The sequence below is a fragment of the Drosophila bipectinata genome, chromosome 2R (genome assembly GCF_030179905.1).
Source record: "Drosophila bipectinata strain 14024-0381.07 chromosome 2R, DbipHiC1v2, whole genome shotgun sequence".
NCBI classification, from domain to species: Eukaryota; Metazoa; Arthropoda; class Insecta; order Diptera; family Drosophilidae; genus Drosophila; species Drosophila bipectinata.
The window spans coordinates 18,891,249-18,916,150 of NC_091737.1; the positions used below are offsets into that span (position 1 = coordinate 18,891,249).

The following is a 24,902-nucleotide window of genomic DNA, read 5'->3' on the forward strand; positions in this document are numbered from 1 at the left end:
ATTTAAGGCCGAGAAGCTCTTTCCAAGAACGTGCTCCTTCCGCCTCGCAGTGAGAACAGGCAGGATCGAAGAACACACCAAAGGATACCAATACCTAAAGTTAGCAATACGGCTGGTTTGATTAGGCATGCCTTACAGAATACACGATTTTATTTATATATACATATTTATTGTTGAGATTTAAAGGTATATATGTACGAGGAATAAGCAAGTTAACGTTTCACCAGCAATAATACCACTTGAGACCACGAAGCTCAGAGGAGGATGAGGAGGAGCTCAGAGGGAGGGCGGACGACTCTGAGAACTAAGTCAATTATTTTGATTTGCCGCTTTTAAGGTCCTAGTCCTAGTCCTAGTCCTAGTCCTAGTTCAGTCCAGCAGCCAAGGCGCTATCGGGTAAATCTTAATGTTTAATATAATATTGTAACTAGCTTTTAGCTTAATCATTGCCTGCGCTCCACTCGCTCCACTCGGATTAAATCGGAATTGTGCTCGTAGCGTTATTTATTATGTTTTTATTTTTTTGTCGATCGTCTGTCGGAAATCACTTGATGCGATAATTGGGCAGAAAATTGTTAACGTGTTACGGCCTATGGCCAGTGGCCGGTGGCCACTTGGATTTCCATTGCCATTGATTGCCTCGTTAGTCCGTTAATTCCGTGAAATTCGAATTGATCCGCCAGCTTAGCTCTGACTCGCTAGACCTGAGACTTCTGACTCGATTAGAGAATATATATTTACGAGGACGCGGGGAGGATTCAATACAGTAAAGCTTAAGCATCCATTAACCATTAATATGTGACTACACACATTTTGAACCGAATCATATCAAATCAAAACAAAACAAATTAAAACGAAAAAAAACCAAATACCAATCCAAGTAAGGGAATAACTAAGCAAAAATCCAAAAAGAAGCGTAAATCTAACATTTGAAATTAAATATTTACTCGGGTACAAAATGGTACAGTAAAGGTATTCGTTTATACAATATTTACTGTCTATATAACCATTATATACTACTTAACTGAAATTATTAAGGGTTTTGTTCAAATTTCATTATTCGTATGTTAATAAAACAATTTCCGACTAAAACCCTGTTTAGAAACTGTTTGAAATGCGCGTCGGTCACAACTAATACTCTAGGCTGGTGAAGGGAGGTCAGTTCCGTTCCTGCAGGAGCTGCAGCAGGCTCTCCAGCTTCTGCTCTATGACCTGAAGCCTCCGGTCGCTCTGCTGCTCCCGCAGGCGCCTCTGCTCCGTGCTGGTCTTCTGGTCGATGAGGGCGAGGGCCAACTTTACGGTGCGGGCATCTATCTGGGAACACTTTCCGGTCAGCATGGAGCAGCAGCACGGCAGGAGTTGGAGTGGCGGATCCAGCAATTTCTTCTGAGAGGCGGTGGGGTTGGTGGAAACCTGATTGTAGGGAGCCTCGAAAGTGTAACTCGTCGGTATGAGCACCTTGTTGCCATCGTTCGGCAGCACGGAGATCTGGCGTAGTCCCAGGTAATTGGGGTAGATGTTCAGCAGTCGCTGGATGATGCTCCTAAAGGGCTGGCTGGCGGACAGGCACCCAGCCCGTCCATGGCGGCCGGTGAGGACAAGCTCGTAGCGGGTCAGCAGGTTAGTTCGGCAGATTTCTCCGTTCAGCTCAGCCTGGGTTTTGATTGCCTGCGGAGGATTGAAAGATTGGGTCAGCCTCAAATAAAGGAAACGAAGTCGTTTGTATCTCACCTGGGTATCGCTCACGGCCAGACCATTGAGGAGGTTGAACAGCACGATGGTCATGAAGAAGACGAAGAGCAGGAAAATCAGGTAGGTGTAGATGCTGGTGAACTTTATTTCGCTGGCGTCAAACTCTCCGGTAAGCATCACAATCGTCTTGATGAGGGCCTCGATGGGCTTGCTGAAGGTATTGAACTCGCCCTTATCTTTGGGATTCGCATCTGGACTCGGAGTGGTATGGGGGACAGCGTTGTCCTGAATCGGGGGCATGTCCTTGCCAAACAGGATGTAGAAGCACAGACTGAAGGTTAGCACGAAGATCGAGTAAAGGGCGAAGCTCTTCACGAAGCTGCTGGAGACGGCACGCAGCATGAGCATGTGCGTCGAGATGGAGAGCACTGGCAGGGAGCCCACCAGCAGGCAGAACTCCATGGAAACCAGCAGGATGGTGATCACTGCCAGGACCCGCTTTGTCTCCTCGTCGTAGGTGGATTCGATGCAGGTACAAATGGACAGGACGATTAGGGCTATCTCCATCCAGTTGATGGCCGATTTGAGGTAGACCATTGGCGACATCATCGCCTGTATGGCCTCGCGCACAATCAGGTATCCGATGCCCACCCAGGAGAGGATTTGAAAGAACCCTGTCCATACGGCATGCTCGCTCTCGTGAAACTTCAGGAGCGTGTAAGCTATGATGGAGGCAGTGAAAAGCGAGTAGATCAGGAAGTTCAGGTAGAAGATGAGGGACAGCCGGTGCCACTTGAGGAACAGGAAGCTAGAGATCAGAGGATGCTGCAGTAGGTAGCTGAGCTCCTTCGACTTGGCTATATAAGCTATGGGCGTCATTTCGTCGCGCAGCGAGTGGGACAAGGCTTGGGACTCTCTAGCCTCCTGGCGCATCAGGTTCTTGAAATCGATCTGGATCTCGAAGCTACTCTCGCCAGGCTTCTCCCCGTTTGTGGTGATGCAGGAGTCGAAGTGCTCCTGCAGCAGCTCCGGGGCAATGTCCTGAATGGGCAAGTCCCCAAACTTGCTCTTGGCTCCGATGTAGGCGCCTTGCTGGAGCAGCTCCTTGATAGCCCATGTGTTTCGATATTTTACGGCGTAGGCCAGTGGGGTCATGCCTCCCTTGTCCGTCTCGTTGATGTCGACTAGATGGCTGGCCAAAAGTACTTTGAAGCAGCGCTCGTAGTCGCAGTATACCTCGTACGGTTGCTCCTCCAACCTACTAATGGCGGAGTTAAGGAGACGCGACTTGCTGGTTATATGGAGTTGCGGATGCCTCAGAAGGCGCTCTAGAGCTTGCCAGTTGCCGGAAATCACGGCCACCTCTATGACATTGGCCTGATTGGGTTTTCCTGCTGCGCCGTTTATGTTAACACCAGTGCCCAAGATCGCCTCCAATGCCTTCTGCTTGCCCCTCTTGATGCTCTCCTCCAGCAGGGCCAGATACTCCTCTTGGTTTGTGTTGCGCTGGTTATCCGCGGAGCTGCTGAGGTTTTTCTTGTACTCGTCTAGCTGCTGCAGGAACTGCTCCTCGTCGCAGTCTCTTAAGGTGCGCTGAAGTTGATCGGTGTCCAATGGTCCGGAGCTTGGCTCGGGTAGCTGTAGCCCAGGGTACTGTGTTTGGAGCAACTGACGCACCTGGCCGTTGCGATAGCTATCGATGTCCAGGAGTGGTTGGGCCAGGAATAGCTCCACCAGTTTCTGCTGCTCAGTCTTTGGTACCTTCTTGTTGCGGAGTACGTGATGCAGGGGCGTGAACTCGCTCTGGTCGACCGCGTTTGGGGAGGCTCCGTAGAGCAGCAAGAGCTCCATGCAGGCTCTGACATCTGCGGCGTTGTCCGCTGTTAGATTCTTGGCCAGCGAGTTGAGGGGTGTTAGATTGGCATACTTTCTATCCACCTGGACCTTGGCTGAGTTGCCGCGGGGGCGCAGCAAGGCCTCCAGGTTTCCAGCATCTCTCGAATCTGCTGCGTAGTTAACTGCTGCCTTGTTGTTATGTCTATTGACCTGCGGGCGGGAAGATTTGGGTGGTCATCCAAGAATGCTTAACCATGTCCGGTGGCCACTCACATAATTCACGTTGCAGCCGTGGTCAATACAGGCGTCTATGAAATCCCCACAGCCGGGGGTGGAAAGCGTCTTCTCAAAGATACTCTGGTGGCGCTCGTCCTGGCGATACGCCTGTGCTCCTCTGGCCAAGGCCGTTTTAAACTCTGCACTCTGTCTCCTTTCTAGAGCAGCGCTGAGTTGGGCCTGCGGTTCGAGAAAAGCCATGGTCATGTCCATTTCACTAAAAGATGAAGAAAAGATGTAGAATTTATAGAGTTTATCGAATAATGCTTCTTTCAAAGTGTGACGAGAGTGAACGACCAGCGCTAATGAACTCCCACACGGCTCGTCATCCGATGGAGGCAGAGCCCGCATGACCACGGCTTTCGGGGTACTCTGCCTGACCTTGGCAGTCTTTAGACAATAGAACACTCTAGTTTAAGTGGTCAAAACCCAAAAACGGCATTTGACACAGCTTCATGGTACGCTGATTTTCACACAGCCGCAGCTGCGTGGTGGAGCTGGAATAAAAGCTGCCCTACAGGTTTGTCGAAATCCAAGTCTTCGCTCTGCAGGCCATTAAAGAAAGCGTCTCTAAGTGGTTTCCCTGGTACAGACAGACTCGGTCTTAATTTGCTCCCCCATGTAGTTATTAAATCATAACAATCCAACCATGTACGCACTTGGTGGGGCTAGGGAGTGGCGCAATCAGAGGTCGTGGCGATCCACAAATTTTTGAATCAGGTTTTTGGACCGGGATATCGGCGCTTAACGATCATAAAGAACAATCATAAGGTAATCGACACATCAGTATCAATTAGCAATTAATTTGTTGCGCTTTACGCTTTGATTATTCTGCGGAATTGGGCCGGGGTTGGGGTTCCAAAGTTTCAGAGCTCCTGAGTTCCAGATGAAGCCCTGGGGGCGTATCAGCGATTTATCGGCGGCTTTCAGCGTAAATTTCAAGGCGGCGTCTTCTGTGGGATCTTCTCTTGGCTCGATTCTCATCTAACGACTTGCCAATACATGAAATGTGTGAGAAATCGGCTAATCACACTTGGCTAATTTGAATAACGCCACCGTCGATTGTCAGTCAATGGCAAGAATTGGTAATCAGGAAACGTCTTCTCTTGCTAACCCCGTGTTTCATCGGCTAAGCAAATTGGCCATTGTAAATGACCCCCCGACGAGCCAAGCTGATAAGATAAACAAAAAGCACAATCACCCTCTCTAATTGGCTCCACTATATATCGGGGGTATGTATTATGTTGTTTGCCCACCGGAGTATTTGTCAAAGCAATTGACAAACAACTTCACTGTTTGTCGAAGCTCCGAGCCGGGTCTTGGACAACAGTTGACAGAATGGCGTAATTCCTAGTAATTAGCAGAACACAAAGGGCCCACAATTCTGGCCAACTGAGCGGCTTGAGTAGCCAGATTTCAGGCAGTATCCGGAGTCTGGAATGCACTTTCGGCTCCAAACCTGTCGATCAGGTTTGTTCAGACCATGTTATGGCAGAAAATAATTGCACTCGGCGGAAGTCACAAAACGCACAGCTGGGAAGAACCAAGTCTGTGCAGAATTCAATCCAAATCTTGGCAGACAGAGAAGATTTATTCCCTACCCTATCACCCGTAGAATGGCTCTGATAAATTAAGTGTCTGGATGCTCTGAACAAAGGGGAAGAATATTTGGAAAACCAAGACATTCCTACATACATATAGTGTGAATATTTTCAGAATTAAGATGTTTTCGGGGCGAGAAATTTCAAGCTGATGATCGCATTCGCCGGAAAGCTCTCCACGGAAAAATTATAAACTAATTTGCTTGTCCATAAACTTTGTTTATTAGCAAATAGAACGCTTTTGTTTACCTATTTCATAGCACAATTTTACTGCACTTAATAGAGAATAGAGAATGTTTACACTTGAAATCCATGCTGGAAAAGCGGAGAGTAAAAAAATCTAGGAATCCAAAAAAATGGCCAAAATGGCCTAGGAGGGGCCGAAACAGCCACGATCGTGATTGAGGTCAGGCACGGTTTCGTAGTTTTTGTGGATGCCCCGCCACTGGCAGCCAAAGCTACCATCCGAGCTGGCGGAGCACAACTGTAACCGAGCTCAGCCCCAAATTGTCATCATAAAAACGTCATAATTAAGATGGATGCGCAGATGGGGCTGTGGATGTGAGCGTGGTTGTAGTTGTCGTCGGGGGCTGACTTCATGGCGAAGTGGTTTCGCACCAAAATAAAAACCAGCAGCTTCTGGATTTAGTTGTATACAAGAAGTGTTTAGCTGTAGAAACACTATCCAGGCAGTACCCCAAACACATGGACAGACGCCCATCCGAAGTGGTTATTTGAAAAAGTTTGTGTGCCGGTGTGTATCTGTGTGCTCTCTATACTCTGTGCACTTCATAAACAATTGACTGGCCTACATCATGTGCACAACAAAAGATTCGGGAGGGGGTCAGCCGGAAGGGGAGCGTGGGCCCGCACGATTCAGTAATTTCGAGTAATTTAATTAAACACACACTCGGCCAGAGTTGGCTATTCCAAACTGAGGAATATTAATTGGACCGCTGAGAACAATTTCTCATCCAAAAAAAAAATATCTAAACCAAAGGGAATCTATTCCATTGGCCCAATTCACTGAATCCCCTCCAACCTATCACTACCTATGTGAGCTTCATAATAATAGAGCCAACGATCAGACGAGGGCTCGACCTTAGGTGGGGCTCGACCTAAACGTCTTGAATGGCTCGGAAAATGGTTACTGGAACCGGGGGCATAGCCCCGTATAGCCTAATCGATGGATTATTTAATTGTAATTGGCAATAAAAAATGCAAATTCCGCCCCGGAACATGTGTAGTGAGTTGTGGGAGACGGGGAACAGGGAACGGAAGCAATTGACGCCTTATTTTCATGCAAATGCCAGAGCTCGGGTTGGTCCGCCCTGTCCCCAACCCAGTTAGGCAAACATTGGGCTCGATTTACAGCCGCAGGGTTCTGAAGAACACGCCTGGTCAGCAAGAATTGTTTGGTTTAAGTGGGTCTCCGCTTTTCCAGTTGAAATGTTTCAGAAACCGATCATTTCGGAGAACTGGCCACCGCAGGCGTTGCCTTTTAGGGAATTGAGCGCACAGGTTCGTGATCTGCCCACAGGCATTAGGAAACTGTTTTTTAAGCCTCGATGATGTCACAGAGCACAGTGATTAATACTTGTATTAATCATTTATCAAATGCAGCTCAATCAATTAATTTGCCATCGACGACGTCATTAAAACAAAGGTTTTTTTTCTTATGCGCCCCGTGGGCGCTGGATTCTGCAGTTTTTTAACCTTGTATGGACGTAAAATATTTTCGAAACTTGTTTAAACCGCGGTTCTTGTTGTTGTTGCTTGGTTGTGTGGGTCGCGGAGGCGAACTTATCTTTGCAACTGCGGTTTTACTCATTTATTTATATCTGCATTACACATGATTCACTCTCAGTTACTACTTAATAATATGTTTTAATTTCACTGCGAACTGTCGTCGCATGAGGCATCTTTCTCGTCTCAGGCACTAGGACTAATAATGATTCACCAGTTTCACTTTTGAATGCGTCAGAAGAAAGTTTCGAAACCGTTTTCAAAATTCACTTTTTAAATATTGTTCAGGATCAAGTGGCACCGAACACCGTCCATTACCTTTCCGTTCAACTAAACTTGCTGCTGATCTTTTCACGACTGATCTGGGAAAGGGGATTTTTAAAGTGGCGCGCTGTTAAGCTTTACATAGCTGACACATGGGGCAGCCCCACTCTGGTTTAACAGAGCTCGACTATCGATAACACGATCGATACATCGCAAAGCTTCCCGCAACTTTTCAAAATGGCCGTAGTAATGGCCTGTTATTTGTTTCTTTCTATTTAGTTAATTCTAACACAAATTAAAACAACATTTTCTGCGGAAATGTATTTATGTGTATTCTTATTAAAAAATCTTTAAAATAACGTATACAAAACACCTGAATTATTTTGAACTGATTTACAATTATGGTACATTTAGGCTTGAAAACATGATGAAACGATGAAAAATCCGCTTTTGCGTGACTGGCTTTATCTTAATGGCTGGGTAGCAATCCGTTTCTGACTATATCGATAATTCCTAGCTTGACGGAGATCCAGTACGAAAGTCCCGAAAGAATAAGGGTTTTGCTAATGCGATCCAGGACGTACATACTAGAATCGGGTAAAATACGTTAAGGAATAAGAATCTAAAACCTTTATGAGCTACTTACAATCTTAACTGGATGCGGGACTTGGGCAATGAGGTCAGAGGCTCCTTCATGACATACTGACGGCCTCCCAAGATGCTAACCTTCATGTACTCGTAGTCGTCCACATCATCAGTGTTGATCTTAAAACTGTTAAAGGCAATTTCAAATGATATATGTATATACTTCAAACTCGTTTGCTAGTCCTTACATCTTTCGATCTGTTGCATCCATTTCCTGATAAATTTGCTTGAAGTGCGTGGACTTGAAGTCCCAATTCCGGGTTGTAAAGAACTGCAGAACCTCCAGACCTACTGCGATCTTTGTTTGAACCCTGATCATGCTAGTTTGCGGAACCCAAAAGGATGTATATTTGGATTTAACTGGCTTTGAGATATAACTTACAAGCGTCGCTGACCAAATATCAGAAGCAGGAAGTCAATCAAATAAGCCGGAAGCCACATAAACATTATGGAGCAAAAAGTGTGGTAGAACTTGCTAGAGGTCATATTTCCATCGGGATACCATAGTCCCACCTCAAAGGGGTACTGAAAAGAAATTCAAAAAAGAATGGATGCTTTTTCTTTAACTTGCAGCTTAAAAGGCAAATAAGCCGAGCTGTAGCCATCGTAAGAAGCAAAAGTGGGGAAATTGGGAAACCCCAAAATTTTGTGAGGGTACCCCTTGGAAAAATTCGAAAAATTTCAAATCGGTATTTAGGCAATGTTTTGAATGAGAAAAGTGGCTTCTGGGTTTGCTGATTACAAAATGGTACTTTGTTTCCTGATCGGATACAAATCGGCCGAGCTGTGGCCATCGGAAGGAGCAAAAGTGGCGAAATTGGAAAAACCCAAAATTGTATGAGGGTACCCCTTGGAAAAAATCGAAAATTTACTTGAAACTTTCGGTACGATAATTACCTTCATGCCCAAGTCACGGCCCACATCCATTATCCACTTCCAAGTGCGTTTCTTCTCGTCCTCCACAGTCAAGTTGTAGACCGGAATCTGGAGGGGCCTGCAAAGAAAGGCATGTGACCACCGTAGTCGGTTAGCACAACTAGAGACTCACCTCTTTTTTGTGAGACTGGTGTGGTGAGGTATCAGAATCAGGCCGTTGATGGCGATATCCACAGGAATGACTTCGGACTTGAGCTCGCCATTGCAGATCATCGACCGAATGACTCCTTTGCCGGCGCCAATCAGGACACCCGTGGGACCGTTCATGTTGTCCACCCAGCCCGGCAAGGGCTCGGCCAGAGCAGGCGTTACTGGAGGAGCAGAGAATACGTGAGGTAAACCCAGGATTTATGGAAGATGCCCACCGATTAGCAGAGAGAAACAACGTGGGGTGGCGATAAGTGTATTCAACAACCTAGAATCATGTTTATTTGGAATCGAAACCTCGAATATGCGTAACTAAAACTAAGCTAGTGACTAAGTAAATGCCTGTGACCATCAAACCCATGACCGGCTCAAAAGAGGGCCAGCACCCCCGTCCACTTGAGGACGTAGTAGAAGAAGAGTCCTACGATGAGAGTCTTGCACACCACGTCGACAACCCATTGGCTAGAATGGATTAAATCGTGAATGTTAGATTGGGTCTATTTTATGTGCGAGTTCCTCTTACATTTTCATGTGCAGCCGGGCCTTGTCGATGTCCTCGTCCTTCTCTTTGAGAATGAACTTCCTGGCACCCTTGGCACACTCAATCATGTACTCCTCCTCTGTGTTGCTGGTGTTCATGTTCATGTTGAAACTGAAATGTTGATTGAAAATAAAACCCTGCTCACAAATGCAATCCTCCTAGAGGGCTTACATTTCCTTGTCCTCCTCATTGAGCTTATTCCACAGCGACGCATAGTTGTCGGATTTGAAACTCCAGGCATTGAGAGTGAAGAACTGGAGGACACCGAGACCAGTGGAGATTTTCTCCTGCACTCGCAACATGCTAAAGGGAAACATTTTAAAACCATACTTTTTAATATTGGCTTCAAACTCGATGCAACTTACAATCTCTTCTGGCCCAGAATGAGCATCAGAAAGTCCAGGAAGTAGGCGGGAAGCCAGTGGAACATGGCCACGTTGAAGCTATGGTACAGAGTGTTGGTGGTCACGCAAGGATCCGGGTACCAAAGGCCGGCGTTGAAGGGGATCTGCTTGTTGATCCGCTTGCTCATCTCCACCACCGTGCCCATGGTCATCTTCCGGTGATCCGCATTCGTGATGTTGTAGACCGGGACTTGGGCCGGCCGCTTGGCCTGCTTGTTGAACTCGTAGGGGATGACGATGAGACCGTTGATGGCATAATCCACGGGAATCACCTCGGCCTTGTTCTTCTGGTTGACCAGCACAGAGCGGATGACACCCTTGCCGCACCCGATCATCAGTCCGGTGGGTCCGTTGAGGTTGTCCACCCAGCCAGCCAGTGGTTCGAAGGCGGCCGGGGAAACTGTTGGAGGAGCAAGACAGAGTCTTAATACCCGCCGATAATTGTTCTCCCGGATGATTTGCACCTTTCTACATACCACGAAGTACCCAGGATGATGGTTCCCGAAGCCGAGTGGTGAGTGTGTTAAGTGTTAGGTGTGAGAGGGTGAGTGATATGGTTAGAGATCAGCAACTTCTATTTATATTTCTGTTGCTGTTCCCTGTTTGTGATGTTTGGGTTTAGGTTTTGGCAGTGGGTGAGTGTGCAATTTTGTGGTCATTTCTTTGGAAAAAGTGTGTGTGGGAGAGAGTGTGCGAATCTTATAGTGTGGGTGGTGTTGTTTCTTTGGATCGTGTGTGTTCTGTTTGTGTTGTTCGTGTTGGCGCTGGAGCGGATGGTCCTCAGCTCTGGACATCGACACTTGGACACTTGAAGCACCGGCACATGAGGCACAGAAACACAGATACACAGACACAGACACAATATACCGAATGGTGTTTACTGCTGCTTTTATTGCACACATGAAACATGGATAATCACTTAAATTAGAAATGAAAACCAGATATCCGAGACCTCGTCAAGAGCCCCGAAGTCTTCAGCCCCCAAGCGAACATAAGCGAAGATTGATTGGGAAATGCGCGCGAATGAGAAGTGGAAATGGTGCGGACTCGGAGTCCAGTGGCTCAGACGCCCAGGAGGCGGGCCACCAAGCCGTACGTCCAGTAGCACAGCGAGCCCACAATCAGCGTTTTGCACACGCGGTCCAAGATGTACATCCTGCAAATCAAGGTGAAGTGGAACTTAGAGATCGTGGCATAGGGGATCGGGTTTCGGGGCAGCTTACAGCTTCAGCTGGAGTCGAGCCCGCGGCAGGCTGTCCGGAGACTCCTTCATTAGGTACTGACGCCCGCCCTGGACACAAGACTCTATGTACATGGGCACAGTCTCCTCGGGGTCCATGTCCATGTTGAAGCTTTTGGATGAGGTATGAGACGGTATGATTAAGAGCCGTTCTCCTTCGCCACGGTACCTACTTTTTCTTGTCCGCTTCGTTCAGAATGTTCCAGAGCGAGATGTAGGCGTCCGACTTAAAGAACCAGGCGCGCATAGTGAAGAACTGCAGCACCTCGAGGCCCACCGAAATGCGGTTCTGGACGCGAACCATGCTGTCCGAGAGAGAATTAGTCAGGATCGTATCGTTTCACTCATTCGGAGATCCGGCGACCCCCAACTTACAAGCGCTTCTGGCCCAGGATCAGGAGCATAAAGTCGATGAAGTAGGCGGGCAGCCAGTGGAAGAGAATTACGTTTATGTTGTGGTGCAGCTTGTTCGTGGTGATGCATCCGTCTGGGTACCAGAGACCCGCCTCCATCGGATACCGGTAGCCGATCTCCTTGCTCATCTCGATCACCTCACCCCACTGCATCTTGCGGTGATCGGCGCAGGTGATGTTGTACACCGGAACCTCCGGCGGCCTCTCTGCCAGTTGGGCGAACTGGTACGGAATCACGCAAAGTCCGTTGATGGCATAGTCCACCGGGATAACCTCGGATAGGTAGCGCGTGTCGATCAGCATGGAGCGGATGACGCCCTTGCCGGCGCCCACCATCAGGCCGGTGGGTCCGTTTAGGTTGTCCACCCAGCCCGGCACGGGTTCGTACGCCGACGGCGACACTGCCGGACATGAAGAGTTCAGACTGGCTTCCGGACTCCAGGGAGCCAACTATACGGGATGCGGATGCACAGGCGCAGGCGGAGGAAGAGGCGATGGCAGCGGCCAGGCAAAGGCAGAGGCGGAGGAGGAGCAGCTTGAGCAGCGGAGCAGCGTGAGCGGGGGAAGCGGTCTGGGTTTGCTGCTGTTTGGCTTCTTTTGTTTTCATTGCATGCTCATTGAACTTTTTGGTCAATGACGACGGCGTGTGTGCAGTTTTTGTGGTATTGGTACTTGTACTTGGAGTTGTAGCTGTTGTATTTGTTTTTAGTTATTGTTGTTGTTGTTTAAGCAATGTCTGATACGTATGCCGAGCCATGTAATCTGACTTTTTCTTTTTGTTGAAGCGTTGTTGTTTGCGTTTGCTGGGGCTGTTTGTTTGCGTTGATCGGATACTTTTGTGGCTGCTGTGGGTCATGTGCGGCGGTGTCGTTTGGGAAGCAGAGTACGGAAGGCAAGCGCTTGGAGACACCTTGCAGAGAGCCCTGGCAGCTTCCGAAGTCTAGTCCGGCGCAAGTCTAAATCCAGTGCCGGCACTGGTGGCAGGCAATAGCGGTTTTCCAAGACGGTCTCGCACGAGACACTCACGGAAAGCGAAAGACACGCGAATAATTAGCAGTGGGCGGCGGCAGCGAGAAGCGGCTTAAAACTAGCACCAAAGCGTCTGCCCAGCCCTCGGCCACACCCTGGTGTATCTATTGCAGTGCTCATTCATCAGTGCTACCTGCTAAAATCTGTGAACTCTGGGGAACTTTACCAGCCGCCAGTTAACTAGCAGCAAGCTAACAACGAAGACGCAACCCGCGGTATTGACAGTATTTATCGAATATTTGCCCATTTAACCGGGTCAGCGTTGCCTTGAACCCACTTAAATAGAAACCGAAACTCCTCATATACTCGATAACCGAACCCACAATTACCTCGGAGGAAATGCCAATTCATTCCCCGCCCATTTCCCTTTGCAATCTGTACACGGCTTTGGAACTAATGGAAGTTTTCCTGAACTATGGTCTTTGGGTTAAAACTTGCTCTATTTTAGACGGACGAATATTCTACAAACTATGTATTTTAAAGGCAGCTATCCAATACCAACCCATTGGTACTATTTCAACTCCAATCTCCTATGTGCTTTAATTAAAAAGTGTTATGTTTCGATGATTTGCATCTACAGGTTCCCTCGAACAGGTTTCTCTGTTCCACTGGCCCATGGTGGTTTCTCTATTTCCTATAACTAACGACCCATCAGGTTTGCCAAAAAAATTGGTAATAGAAAACATTAATTGACTAGCAACTGCAGATACTTTTGAAAGACACCAGGTGGCCGAAAAGGCAATAAATAATACCCAAACAAATGTCCCGGGGTGGCGCAGACATAGACATAAGCCGAGATATAAGCGGAGGCGCATGATTAGTTTGCATCGTGGAGAGATAGCTGGTGGTGGGGTGAGGCCATAGGGTAGAGGGTAGAAGGAGACCGGCGCGATTGCAGTCTCCAGTTCGCGGGGAGCGGGCCTACTAAGCAAGCAAGCCCCTTGGCCACCGGTTCGGGGATTAACGATGCAAATAAATCGAATTGCAAGCCAAGCAAACCGAAAGCAAGAGTGGGAGATGGAGCCAGTAAACTCCAAAAGGTCACTTACCGATGCTGGGACGGGCGATGATCACCGGCATGGACTCGTAGTGGTCGCGCACCAGGATCTCGGCCAGGCGCTTCGAGTAGGTGTAGGTGTTGGGGTGCGGCTTCAGCAGGTCGGGGGTTATGGCGTCCAGGGTCTTCACATCCATCCATTCAGCGAGGCGCATCAGATCCTCGGGCTTGTGTGGGAACTCGTACACCTTCTCATACATAACCTCCTGGTCGCAGTTGCAGAAGGCAGTGGACAGGTGGATGAACGCCTCCAGCTGCTTCATCTGCTTGGCCACGTCGAGGGCACGTCGGGTGCCCAGCAGGTTCATGTCGATGGCATCGCGAAGATTGCCCTCCAGCTTGAGAGTGGCCGCCATGTGGAACACTATATTAGTGTTTTCGGTGACGTGCTTCAGACTCTCGCCACTTAAGCCGAGTACTGGAATGATTAGGAGGACGGGGAGCTGAGTTAGAGAAAGGCGGAGACAGGAGGTTGAAGGCAGGTCTACTTACAATCGAAGGTCACGTCGCCCTGATAGATGGACACCTTCTTGAGCATGTGGGGCCTTTCGTCCCTAATGCGCTGGAAAATAGGCAGCTTGAACATCTCCTCCAGACGCGTCTCCGGAGTCTTGCCGCGCTTTGGCCGGCAGATGATGATCACCTCCTTCAGGGAGTGGCATGAGTAAAGAAGCTTCTCCAGCAGCACCTTGCCCATAAAACCCGACGCCCCCGTAATGAAGATCGTCTTGTCCTTGTAGTACTCCTGCACGGGCGAAAGATCCACCGTCATCTTGCCTGGAATGGAAATGGATTTAAAGCGGGTTTGGTCGAAATGGCGCAAGAAGCATTCCGGGAAAGCATTCAAAACCAGTCACAAGTAAAACCAGAGATTGGCCAAACGATGTGGCGCAAGCTGGAAAAACTGGGGCTTATTCTGGCCACGCGTGTCCCGCTTGCCACAGACATCGAGTGGCAGCAACCAGCAACTTGCAACTAGCAACCAGCTAGCTGGAACCTGCAGCAAACGAGTTTCGACTTGGTGGACTTTCGGTTTCTATTTGGATTCGATTGCCTGTGCCTGTGGATTCGCATTTCTTTGGCGGTTCGAATGGTTATGCAATAGATCCAGCAGGGGTAACTCGTCTAGCCTGCCCCATACCCGGGGACGGTTGCAAATGCGAGTATGCTGTTGCCCAATCTGCATTGCAGCCGCTTCGTTACACTTGGCCAAATCTATGTCTCTATCTGTTAATAACGTAGAGTCTTGCACTTTGGCCATGTCATGACATTTCACGCAAGACCGAAGCAGCGGACGTTTTTGTTTACCGATTTATTCTGCGGCAAGTGCAGTCATCACCTGCCCCGTATTTGTGGTAGCACCCTATCCGCCCCATTGCCGAGTGCTTACCTCCTCCAGCCAAGCGGAGATGGGGAGCTCTTCAGCGCCAGGTATGGAAATTGCAAGGGAAGCATGACACTGCACTCGTTCTCGCACCTGCACCTTGAACTCAAAACATCTTGGTTTGCCCCCCCTTGGCCGAATAGTGGATTTCCTTCAGCAATGGTTCGCCCGCCTTTGGGGGCCCCAGTTAGCTGCTTAGCCTCAGTTTAGACTTTATTGCCAATTAAAACACGTCCAACGAATGTGTGAAAAGTCGAGAGAAACAATGTCAGCCGGCCTGCACTTATGCAAGCCCCGAAATAAACACACATTGAGTCAATTTTTGAGAGCAAGTCGGCCAAGTTGTCAAACCCGAAGCCATAGGCATAACAGTCAAACACAGCCAGCCACAGCGGGCAAACGGTAACTGAACCCAAAAATAACGAAGCATCAAACGAAAGACTTAGGCAACGAACTTGATCTAGGTTTTTTTCCGAGGAGAAAGCGAAAGGGGAAGCGAATGAAAGCGAATTAAAGCTGGTTTTAAAAGAGAATAAACAATTTTTGATAAAAATTATACTCCCTAATAAGAAACTATAGAAATAGAATTCTAGTAAAGAGAATTTCAAGAGGAAACTGTACGGAAGCGCAAAGGAAAAATATAAACAACTGTCGAATGCCTTAATTCTTTAATATATTTTTTTATTAAAAAAATTTTAAAAAACCCCATTACTCCTCCGAAATATTTGGTAATTTCTCAAGGCGAAACAGATACTGCAGCTGTCAAAAACAGCAAAATAGTTTTATAAATTTACGATTTGGCATCTCCCCTCCCCACCATCTGTCATATTTTTATTGGAGCTGAAACCGGTTGGGTATTTGTAAGTAGAAACATTTTGGAATTTTTAATTAGCTTGCTTGTAAGTGTGTTGCTGGGCATGTGTATCTCAGATTGGCTCCTCTTGTTTACATATCGTCAGTGGTACATTACGTTATCATTTAGTTGCTGCAACTAAACGAGTTCGACCTCAGAACTGACTAACGATGATGGGGAACCATTAAAATGCAGTATAGGCCAAGTCTAAAGTCAATAAAGCCTCACATTAGACCAACGCATGGCTGAGTGACTGATTGAGCGATTGGGTGACCCCTTTTGTAAGGCTTCGGATGATGTAAGCTGAAGAAGAGCCGCTCAACTGGTGCGCTCGTCGAGGATCATTAAGAAAGCCACTTGAGGCTGAGATATTAAACCATGAAATCGAACAAATTTTAAATGTTTGGCAATTCTTCCATTCCATTGCCCATTTGGCCTTTGGTCGCACAATCCCACAAAAACACAAATAAAAAAAAACCCCCCTCAATATGTAAATAGCTTTCGGTGTTGGTATTGGTCCAGCATTGATACAAATGAGATGAAGCTCCGGACACATAAAATTCAATGCTGAAACTGAACTGACCCGAGCTCCAAATATACATATGCAAAGGGCTGCCACACGGAACTCGAAGCGGAAAATTTAAAATATCCAAATCCGAGATTCAAGTTTTCTTCATACGACAGTTCATCGTGACCCGGCCCTGACATGGAGCACTTGATTATGACCGCGATATGAATCTAGAGGGGGCATGCTTTTATAATCTGCAATTAAATGCTTCGCTGGGCAGGTAAATGCCTCTGAATAGCAGGCTAATTGCCCCGAAAAATGAAAAACCAAAGACAATGCAATGGCAGTCTTGAGACAGCGGTTGCAATACCTCAAAGATAGCCCCAGAATATGTTTCCAATCCCCTTTAGAACAATTCGGAGGCATACCGAGGTGCCACCAAAACATTTGTGGCGCGTTGAAGTGTTCAATTACCTCGAGTGTTTGGGATTCTCCTCAATTAAAACGTTTGCAATTTTATGTAGCAGGCACGTCACTCGCGAACGCGATTGCAGCGGGGAAAACGGTTCGTCTCGAATCGGATCGGATCGGATTTCAAGTGGCTCGAACTGAATCGAAGCACGATGTGGTGGACTGGAGATCGATGTGCTCGCTGCGACGCTCGAAAGAAGACTGAACCCGGCCAGGCAGGCGCTGGCCAATATGAATGGGTTAGCCGAGTGGATTGGCCTGGGGCTTAGTGGATCTGTGGGGCTGTGGGGCAGTGGGGCTGGCTCTTGGATGTGGCAAAGCCAGCCAAACTGAACCCAAAGCAAGCCGAAACGAAACGAAAAGAGGGGTAGGTGTTGGTACAGACATAAATATCTATTAGCTTGGCTAATCTAGGCGGAACTGTCTTTGAGAAAAAGGCAAAGAGCTCAAGTACTGCACAAAAGATAATGTGTTGCAGTTTGGTTTGAAAAACAATATTTGTCCACCATCTAAAGACGTCAAATCCTTGGGATCTTTTTGCATCACTCTTGTCACATATTTTATAATTAGTTTGGGTGCGTACCCCAACGTAACAGATTTCTCTGTGTTCTGCAAATGCTTTTCCTTGGGCCCTTAAGCTGAGCCGCCCCGGGAATCCCTGGAAATATGGCCATTTATTTTTGTAGACAATTAGCCGCGCCGTTTGTCTGAGCTCTATTGGTGTCGCTGTTTTGTCTTCCTTTAGATATATTCGCATGCATATTCGCATCATTAGAGATGCAAAATTAGCCATGGATGGCTGTAGTTTTAATTACACAACCACCGGCCAATGGCCAAGCTTTGCATTCGCTGCTGCCGCTCTGTCTTCCATTTATTTGACTTAATTAGGTGGTTATCAATCTCCTATGCAAATAGCTGGATTGCCCAATATCGCGAATCTAGGTAATCAATATTCACTCTTTCCTGTGATTTTTGCAAAGTCTGTATTATGCTGGTTGCCAATAATATTGTTACAAAATATTGTGTCTCGGAATCAAGTCCGTTCCGATTTTTGTGTTTAAACAACCCGCCAAAGTAGTCGTTTAGCAGAACTGTAAACGAGTCTGTTAAAGTCAAGTGTTGGAAAACGAAGCGGAATAATTATAATTTTATTTCATTTACAGCCTCGCTTTTCTCTGTCCCTCTGGCCGCACTACAAAATTCTCAGCACAGCAGCGAAGCAAATTTTTGTGGTTAAATTGCAAAAAAAATGGCCGAATTGGACGATTTCTTCGCGAAAAAGGACAAGAAGAAGTCCAAGAACAAGACGAAGTTCGTGACGGCCGATGAGCTAGTTAAGAACCTGGAAGACGGCAGCAAGCGAGAGGTGGTCAAGCCGAAGAAACCCGAGTTACCAGCGGGCGCTGGCGGCGTGGCAGGGCCAGGCGAAAACGAGAGCAGCAAAGTGCAAGAGTCCGCCGTAAGTCTGGTGAAATTCTGAATAGTTTGCATGTTATCATATCTGGTTTCAACAGCAGCCCGTGGAGGAGGAGTGGAAAGAGTTCGAGGAGGAGCAGCGCAAGGACTATAGCGGCCTCAAGATTGGCCAACTGAGCACCATGTGAGTTCGCGCTACGCACGTTTTGTGTGTGTTGGTGTTCAAAATAATAGGCACGGTCGCGGCTGCCACAGCTGTGCTGCGATTTTCATGCAGCCAAGCAAACAAAGGCATTGTCTGAAGCTAACGCCTACCTCTCCCTACCTTTGCAGAACCGTAAACGAGTCAGAGTCCTCGAGGATCCCCTCTGCCCCGGAAGGTGGTGGCAGTTATGACGACGACGAAGATGATAGCAACGGCTATGGGAATGACGAAACGGGCGAGACTCGTGCCGGGCACGGTCCCTGGAAGAAGCTGATCCCTGCTGAGGAGGTCACGCAGATCCCTGTGGAGGTGGAAAAGCCGTCATTGTCCAAGGTCTATGTTTCCCCCGCGTTACGTTACAGCGTGAGTATTTCGATTTATGCAGTCCATATATTCTTCTACTACCAAGACTGTTTATTTTTCAACAGCAACAAGCCGGAAGCGGTATTAGCAGCGGTGGCGGTATCGGAGGCGGTCTGCGTCCTAGGCGAGCTGCTCCGGACATCACCAACACGGAGTTCTTCCCCACGTTGAACGCAGCGCGTCCGGAGGAACAGCGCAAAAAGAAAAACGAACCCGCCTTTGAAGAAGTCCGTCACGGAGGCCGCTTTCAGCGCGTACAGGAAACCACTAATGCTCCGGTGGCGGCCACCAATCGATTCCAGTCGCTTGACGACGAAGCTAGCTAGGTTCCAGCTGGCGCTGTTGCGGCTGCTGTTGCTGGCCCCTAAGGGAGTCTGCTGCTGAGCTCAAGTCATTGGATGGGTTCTGCCAGCCAGTAGCCAGTAGCACCCGCAATCCTTCTAGGCTTTTCGATTCATCTAAACCTACTCTACTTTGCTACTACTCTAACCCAAGTCCACAGGAAGCCACACTATTGTTCATTTCGTTTTGCATTTTTTAAAAGTATGGAATCAATGTAATAGAATACGAATAATAGCCATGCGTTGAACTCCGTTTATAAAAATCACTTTTTTTAAAACGAGGCCTTGTTATCCTCTCACTCATCCGACCAGATGTCCTCCGGCGTGCTCTCCAAATAGCTGTAATGGCAAGAGAGGGGGAGTCACTTGTCAGTAGGAAAGATCATCTCTAGCCGGCACAGTGCGCACTGACTTCTCATTGTACGGCTGCTCGGGTGTGTTGTGGTACGAACTGAGCATTTTTTTGGACAACAGTTTCTCCGGAAAATTCCTGATTAGGTACAACCAGCACTGGATGCTCCTGGAAGTACAGGATGACCTATAGAAGCAATTACATCATCTATCGGGAAAGACATACTCATTCTGCTCTGTTTGAATCTGCTGTTCTTCGCGATCATAGTAATCTGGGTAGTCCTCCAGCTGGTCGAGTTTTCCGAACATGGAATCGTCCACTTCGTAGATCTCGCCGTCTATGTGAGTCCCCTCACCTGGTCGGGCCAGCAAAAATGGAATGTTGTAGCGAGTGCCCACCACAAGAGGAAACTTCACCGCCGTGGTACCCTTTCCGAGAAACCTGGCCTGACCATTCTCCTCGCTTGTCAACCAGTGGTGGTTGGGTTCCCCTTTTTTAAGAGTACCATAGACAAAGACTCTCCTCCACCCAGCCATTCTCAGCATGCTCCAACACTGTACGCTTCCTGGCGGTCGGGCTTATCTGTGTGTCTGGTCTCTATGTGCGGTAATCTAACCCAGAGATTGCTCGGTCGACACGACCCGCTCATTCTTCTTCTTTCCTGTCATTCCCATGGAAGTTTTAAAGTGCTGTCCACATAGGTGACGAACAGCACCGGCAGTGTCCGCGATTATGTCTAGGTGAGGTGAGGAAATTGTAGATAGGATATATTTCCTTGATTCCTAGACTAGTTCCTTGAATAGAAAGAAACCTAATCAATAAGAAATAAAAATCTTTGTTTAAAAATGGTTCAAAACCGATCCCACCATCTACTTGATATAGAAAATGGACACGTCGGATACTTTGAATCGCTTCAGATTTTATTTGTCGAAAACTATGAAATTACAAACTAGTGGCTATAACCTAAATAATGCAGTATGGTACATATCGGCGTATATATACATATCATATAACAATGGCCGATACACATGCGTGTATACTCAGTACGGTCTAGAAATGCAACTACCGGTAACATAAGAACAATTTTCCAAGAGCACATCCAGCGGCATCTACTATGGGGTTATTGGCTTAGTTGGTGGCCTCGTAGCTGAGATCGTCCTGGGCCGGGTGCTTGTGGGTGCGGCGGTGGCGCATGATGTAGGGATGCGTGGTGCTGTTCTCGTAGCTGGACAGGTATTGCAAGTTGAGCAGCTTTTCCGGGTACTTCTGGAGCAGATACACCCAGCAGGGTACAGTTCTAAACGGAATAGACACAAAAGATAAATATTTCGATGACGTCAACCAGCAGCATCGCTAGATTCTTACCCCTCGCCAACGCCGATGTTCATGTCCTGCTTCTCGCGCGTGTAGATCTCCTCGCAGTCCTCTAGGTTATCCAGGGAGTTGAGCATGCGGTCGTCCACTTCATAGATCTCTCCGGTTACGTAATACCCCACGCCGGGCTTGTTCAGCAGGAAGGGAATGTTGTAGCGGGTGGCGATAACCAGCGGCAGCTTCTCGGTGGTGGTGGCCTTGCACCAGAACTTGGCGTATCCGTTCCCGCTGCTGGCCAGGATCGAGTTGCTGGGCTGTCCGTACTTAAGAGCTCCATAGACGAACAGCTTGCTCAGGGCAGATGTGGCTTTCTGTGTGTGTGTGTGGGTGGGTGGGTGTGGCGGAGGCAGAGAAAAGAAGTAGGGTTAGGTTAGAGATCTTTGAAAGCGCACCCAAACAGGTGGTATCTGGTATGGCCGATCAATTTGTCTGGGCTATCGGTGATCTGAATATTTTCCACTGCAAAGAACCCCCTGGCTGACTGGGCTGATAAGACGACACACGCGTCGTAGTCGCCGTCTTCTCCGGCACGATTATAGCCGTTCGGCATTTATTTATAAAATTTTTGTATAGCCTTTTAGGGGAAGAGCCCAACCGGTTTGATGCATTCACACTTACTTTTTTTTTTTGTTATAGCCAGGTCTCTAAATACTACCAATAAACTGATTTTTGGAGCTGAATGCGTGCTTCAGAAACTGCGCAGCAGCTACGCCTCCCATGAAGAAATGTGGATATACTACATACCTTGTGATTAGAACATTAATAATTGCTTAAATGGGTCTAATCATTGGAATAAATACAAAAAAAACACGCAAGCCCCGTTAGGCGGCCTCTGATCAATGTCATTGCAATACGAGGCAGTTGCATTGCCTAAGGGAGGGGGGCATCTGGGCTGGAAGGTGCTTACATAACCCCGAGACCCAGCACTACCACACACATTACCATTAAACTGAATAAAATATTAACTAAATTGGAATTTCCTGACGAACAACATTCGGATTTTTAAAATCTTTCCAAAACTAAAGAAAGTTTCCCACGCCAGCCCGTGCGGGGCTGCCCACTTGCTACGGCCGAAAGATGCGCAGGATGTGGCTGGTGCTATACAGGAAACACCACCGTCTTGACAGACGGACTCGCTACTTTCGCTTTACATACCTTGACTTGGCCCATTTTTCCTGTTTTCTGGTCAAACCGACTGGCGAACAATTAAAATTGCAAATTGCTGCAGTTAGCAAAAGAGAAAGAGTAGCAATCTCAGGGTATCCTGGTTAAATGGAGGAGCTCCAGGTGTATAGAACCGCGCCGATGAACAGCAAAACTCCAACTAAAATGCGATGGAGAACAATCGGAACACGAGTGCTGCCGCCGTCGCGGTTGCTGCTGCTGTCTCTGCTGCTGCTGCTGCTGATGTTGCTGCTTGGAACAGTGACTCCAGTCTGGATATAAAATTGTGATTACTATATCTACAATTATTAAATATATGACTATCTATAGTTATTGGAATTAGGTATTAAAAATATATGTTGCTGCTAGAAACAAGAAAGATATGAGGTATAAAGTTTTAAAAACAACCCTCATGATTGTGGTAGGCTACCCTCAACTCTCCTCATGAATTTTCACCAAAAAGTAGAGCATTAGCCCACTGTGCTATGTCCCCAACAACAAGAGGCCCGCCCCCGGTCAACAACAACAAGAAAAACAAAAACACGCCACACGCGCAAAGCTAAAACCAGCGCCAGCGCCGTCGTTTCTTTGCTCTGCCAGCGACATTAGTCTTTATCTTTGAAATACCCTGCCAGGGGAACGTGGGTTAATAGAAACACCCTATTTTGGGGGGGACATTTTAAACATCCATGTTGTCAAATACTGGGCTTATCAGAGCCCACACAATGAAGCTAAGCTGATAAATAAAGGCCCTGTCTTTAAACAAGTCGTTCTTCACCACCCTGAAGACCCCCTCCTGGTTTCAATGGCGACGCCTCTGAATAACACGTCCGCATGTTTCCCAATTCTATAACAATCTGCCGATTTTCGCCGATCAGAGATACATATACATACATATAATGAATTCAATTTTTAACCGACGGGCCTTCCACATCCCCCATGTCTTATAAACAATAACAATATTACGTAGTGTAATTTGGCGTGGTGGGAGCGCCAAAAAGCACCAGCTCTCTGCTAGCTTTTCGCTCTCCGAAGACTTTGGGGCGCTCCCCTGAAAAGGTGGGGTATATTGATTCTCGGAAGCTTTAGAAATATTACCCAATTTATTAATTTATTAAATCGAGAAGTCAAATAAAATAAATTAATTTAAATTGATGAACCATAACTACTTAAAAGCTCTCAAATATAACACTTTTTCTTATAATAATCCATTTAAATTAAAAGTATAAATTATATGAACTATTTTTATATATAAAGTTTAAATTTTAAACCATCATCTGACATCAGAAAACATAACTGCCTGACGTCGATGGGAAAGGAACTTAAAACAGCCCCATCGTCTGCAGCTGCTGCTCCAAGGTCAATAGTCCCTGGTGCAGATGCCGCTCCGTCCGTAATGGTAGTGCTTGTGCCGGCAGGCGCACAAGTTGGGGGCGAAGCAGTACGCTTGGGGTCCACAATCGCTAGAGGGGAAGAAAGGGCTAATGAGCGATCTGGAAGCAGAAGAAAGTTCCAACTCACTGATCACAGATGGGCGTACACTGTTGGCCGTGGAGCAGAGTGGCTTGCAGTTCATAGCCCTGGGCGCAGGTGCAGCGGCCGTCGGAGGAGCAACTTCCATGAGTGCATCGTCTTGTAATGAATCTCAAATCTATATCTCTTGTTCCGGATCCACAAAATCATTGAACTTACCCGAGACAGGGGTCCAGAAGACGAGCTACCCGGTGTCTGCACTTTTGGGAGAGAGAATCGAAGTAATAGTTGCTTCCCTTTGGGCAAACACAGAGATCAGGAGCAGCACAGTAGCCCCCCGCCCTCTGGCATCCGGCAAGGCACTGGGCAGCACAAACCACTCCGTCCGGATCGGCGCCCTGGTACTGATCGGCACAGGGACAGGCTCCGTCCTCGAAACAGACTCCTTCCCGGCAGACGATGTTGCACCGTCGGACGCACTGCCGGGTGTTCACCACCAGCATTTCGTAGTCAGAGCAGAGCGGAGGCGGCTCGTTGATCTCCCAGTACCCGTAGTCGTAGTAGTAATGCCCCAATCCCTGAGCCGGCAGCAGGAGCAACAGCAGCATCCAGTTCGGCATCGCAAACTTCTGCAAGTGATCCCCATGCCGGAAAGTGAGAGTGAAAGTGACTTCGGGCCTGCGCAATTGGTGTGCGGATCTCATTACCCATCGGTCACGAATCGGCCTATAAGCAAACACAGCCCGGATGACGCAATGGACCCCACCAGACGCGGCCGGCTGATAACCGCTCGCCCGGAGATCATCATCATCTTGATCGGAATTACAGCCGCGGCCTTTGCATCGATCGATTGAGCAGACGGGGATCCATTACTCACTCTCCCATACTGACTGAGTGGGGAGAAGTGGGGGAGTCGCCGATCGGATCCAATTGGAACGTGAATGCGGAGAGCCATCGAGTGAGTAAGTGAGCCAGCCAGTAAGTGGGAGAGCACATAGAGGCGGTAATTCTGGAATGTATGGGTTTCCACGCTCTGCTCTCAATGTTGCACACATCTGCATGCACTGGAAAAAATATAGTTTATATAAAAATATAATAATATCTCTCTTCTCCTCTCCCAGAGGCCACCACTTGGCTTAGACAACAAAATCCATTTCATCTGTATTCTTTA

At 47.7% G+C, this 24,902-nt stretch overlaps 6 protein-coding genes across 11 annotated transcripts; 1 reads left to right on the forward strand and 5 right to left on the reverse strand.

The window, feature by feature from the left end:
* Nucleotides 1–923: 923 nt before the first annotated feature.
* On the reverse strand, nt 924–7,487 carry pain (transient receptor potential cation channel family member painless). The gene is made up of 4 exons (XM_017241097.3): nt 7,470–7,487; nt 3,802–4,021; nt 1,732–3,738; nt 924–1,668 (listed from the first exon to the last, which is right to left on the reverse strand). Exons 2-4 carry the CDS (start codon nt 4,015–4,017, stop codon nt 1,159–1,161), a joined length of 2,733 nt encoding a protein of 910 aa, XP_017096586.2. The 5' UTR covers nt 4,018–4,021; nt 7,470–7,487; the 3' UTR covers nt 924–1,158.
* A 372-nt stretch (nt 7,488–7,859) lies between these two features.
* Nucleotides 7,860–17,254, reverse strand: LOC108125085 (putative fatty acyl-CoA reductase CG5065). Of its 3 annotated transcripts, XM_070278839.1 has the most exons (9): nt 17,047–17,254; nt 14,320–14,604; nt 13,820–14,245; nt 9,109–9,307; nt 8,958–9,054; nt 8,443–8,585; nt 8,249–8,380; nt 8,062–8,187; nt 7,860–8,002 (listed from the first exon to the last, which is right to left on the reverse strand). In XM_070278839.1, exons 2-9 carry the CDS (start codon nt 14,597–14,599, stop codon nt 7,885–7,887), a joined length of 1,521 nt encoding a protein of 506 aa, XP_070134940.1. In that variant the 5' UTR covers nt 14,600–14,604; nt 17,047–17,254; the 3' UTR covers nt 7,860–7,884. The 3 variants fall into 3 exon arrangements, with proteins under 3 accessions (XP_070134940.1, XP_070134941.1, XP_017096594.1); XM_070278840.1 differs by lacking the exons at nt 7,860–8,002; nt 8,062–8,187; nt 8,249–8,380; ... (1 more) ...; nt 8,958–9,054; nt 9,109–9,307 and adding exons at nt 9,389–9,605; nt 9,667–9,795; nt 9,856–9,987; nt 10,050–10,488; XM_017241105.3 differs by lacking the exons at nt 7,860–8,002; nt 8,062–8,187; nt 8,249–8,380; ... (1 more) ...; nt 8,958–9,054; nt 9,109–9,307 and adding exons at nt 10,759–11,244; nt 11,312–11,440; nt 11,502–11,633; nt 11,704–12,142.
* An 839-nt stretch (nt 17,255–18,093) lies between these two features.
* On the forward strand, nt 18,094–19,631 carry LOC108125087 (protein CDV3 homolog). 2 transcript variants are annotated; one of them, XM_017241111.3, is made up of 5 exons: nt 18,094–18,144; nt 18,207–18,502; nt 18,561–18,643; nt 18,793–19,027; nt 19,093–19,631. In XM_017241111.3, the coding sequence occupies exons 2-5, from the start codon at nt 18,293–18,295 to the stop codon at nt 19,351–19,353; spliced, it is 789 nt and encodes a 262-aa protein (XP_017096600.2). In that variant the 5' UTR covers nt 18,094–18,144; nt 18,207–18,292; the 3' UTR covers nt 19,354–19,631. The 2 variants fall into 2 exon arrangements, with proteins under 2 accessions (XP_017096600.2, XP_017096599.2); XM_017241110.3 differs by having other exon boundaries at nt 18,097–18,144; nt 18,558–18,643.
* On the reverse strand, nt 19,542–20,370 carry LOC108125090 (putative gamma-glutamylcyclotransferase CG2811). 2 transcript variants are annotated; one of them, XM_070278626.1, is made up of 3 exons: nt 19,946–20,370; nt 19,781–19,906; nt 19,542–19,707 (listed from the first exon to the last, which is right to left on the reverse strand). In XM_070278626.1, the coding sequence occupies exons 1-3, from the start codon at nt 20,263–20,265 to the stop codon at nt 19,665–19,667; spliced, it is 489 nt and encodes a 162-aa protein (XP_070134727.1). In that variant the 5' UTR covers nt 20,266–20,370; the 3' UTR covers nt 19,542–19,664. The 2 variants fall into 2 exon arrangements, with proteins under 2 accessions (XP_070134727.1, XP_070134728.1); XM_070278627.1 differs by having other exon boundaries at nt 19,781–19,888; nt 19,946–20,365.
* Nucleotides 20,371–20,619: 249 nt separating this feature from the next.
* On the reverse strand, nt 20,620–22,430 carry Tina-1 (Troponin C-akin-1). Its single transcript, XM_017241113.3, has 3 exons — nt 22,250–22,430; nt 21,086–21,405; nt 20,620–21,017 (listed from the first exon to the last, which is right to left on the reverse strand). Exons 1-3 carry the CDS (start codon nt 22,262–22,264, stop codon nt 20,849–20,851), a joined length of 504 nt encoding a protein of 167 aa, XP_017096602.2. The 5' UTR covers nt 22,265–22,430; the 3' UTR covers nt 20,620–20,848.
* A 1,012-nt stretch (nt 22,431–23,442) lies between these two features.
* On the reverse strand, nt 23,443–24,864 carry LOC108125086 (wnt inhibitory factor 1). 2 transcript variants are annotated; one of them, XM_070279199.1, is made up of 4 exons: nt 24,439–24,864; nt 23,951–24,360; nt 23,780–23,890; nt 23,443–23,721 (listed from the first exon to the last, which is right to left on the reverse strand). In XM_070279199.1, exons 2-4 carry the CDS (start codon nt 24,349–24,351, stop codon nt 23,619–23,621), a joined length of 615 nt encoding a protein of 204 aa, XP_070135300.1. In that variant the 5' UTR covers nt 24,352–24,360; nt 24,439–24,864; the 3' UTR covers nt 23,443–23,618. The 2 variants fall into 2 exon arrangements, with proteins under 2 accessions (XP_070135300.1, XP_017096597.2); XM_017241108.3 differs by having other exon boundaries at nt 23,951–24,864.
* Between the last annotated feature and the right edge of the window lie 38 nt (nt 24,865–24,902).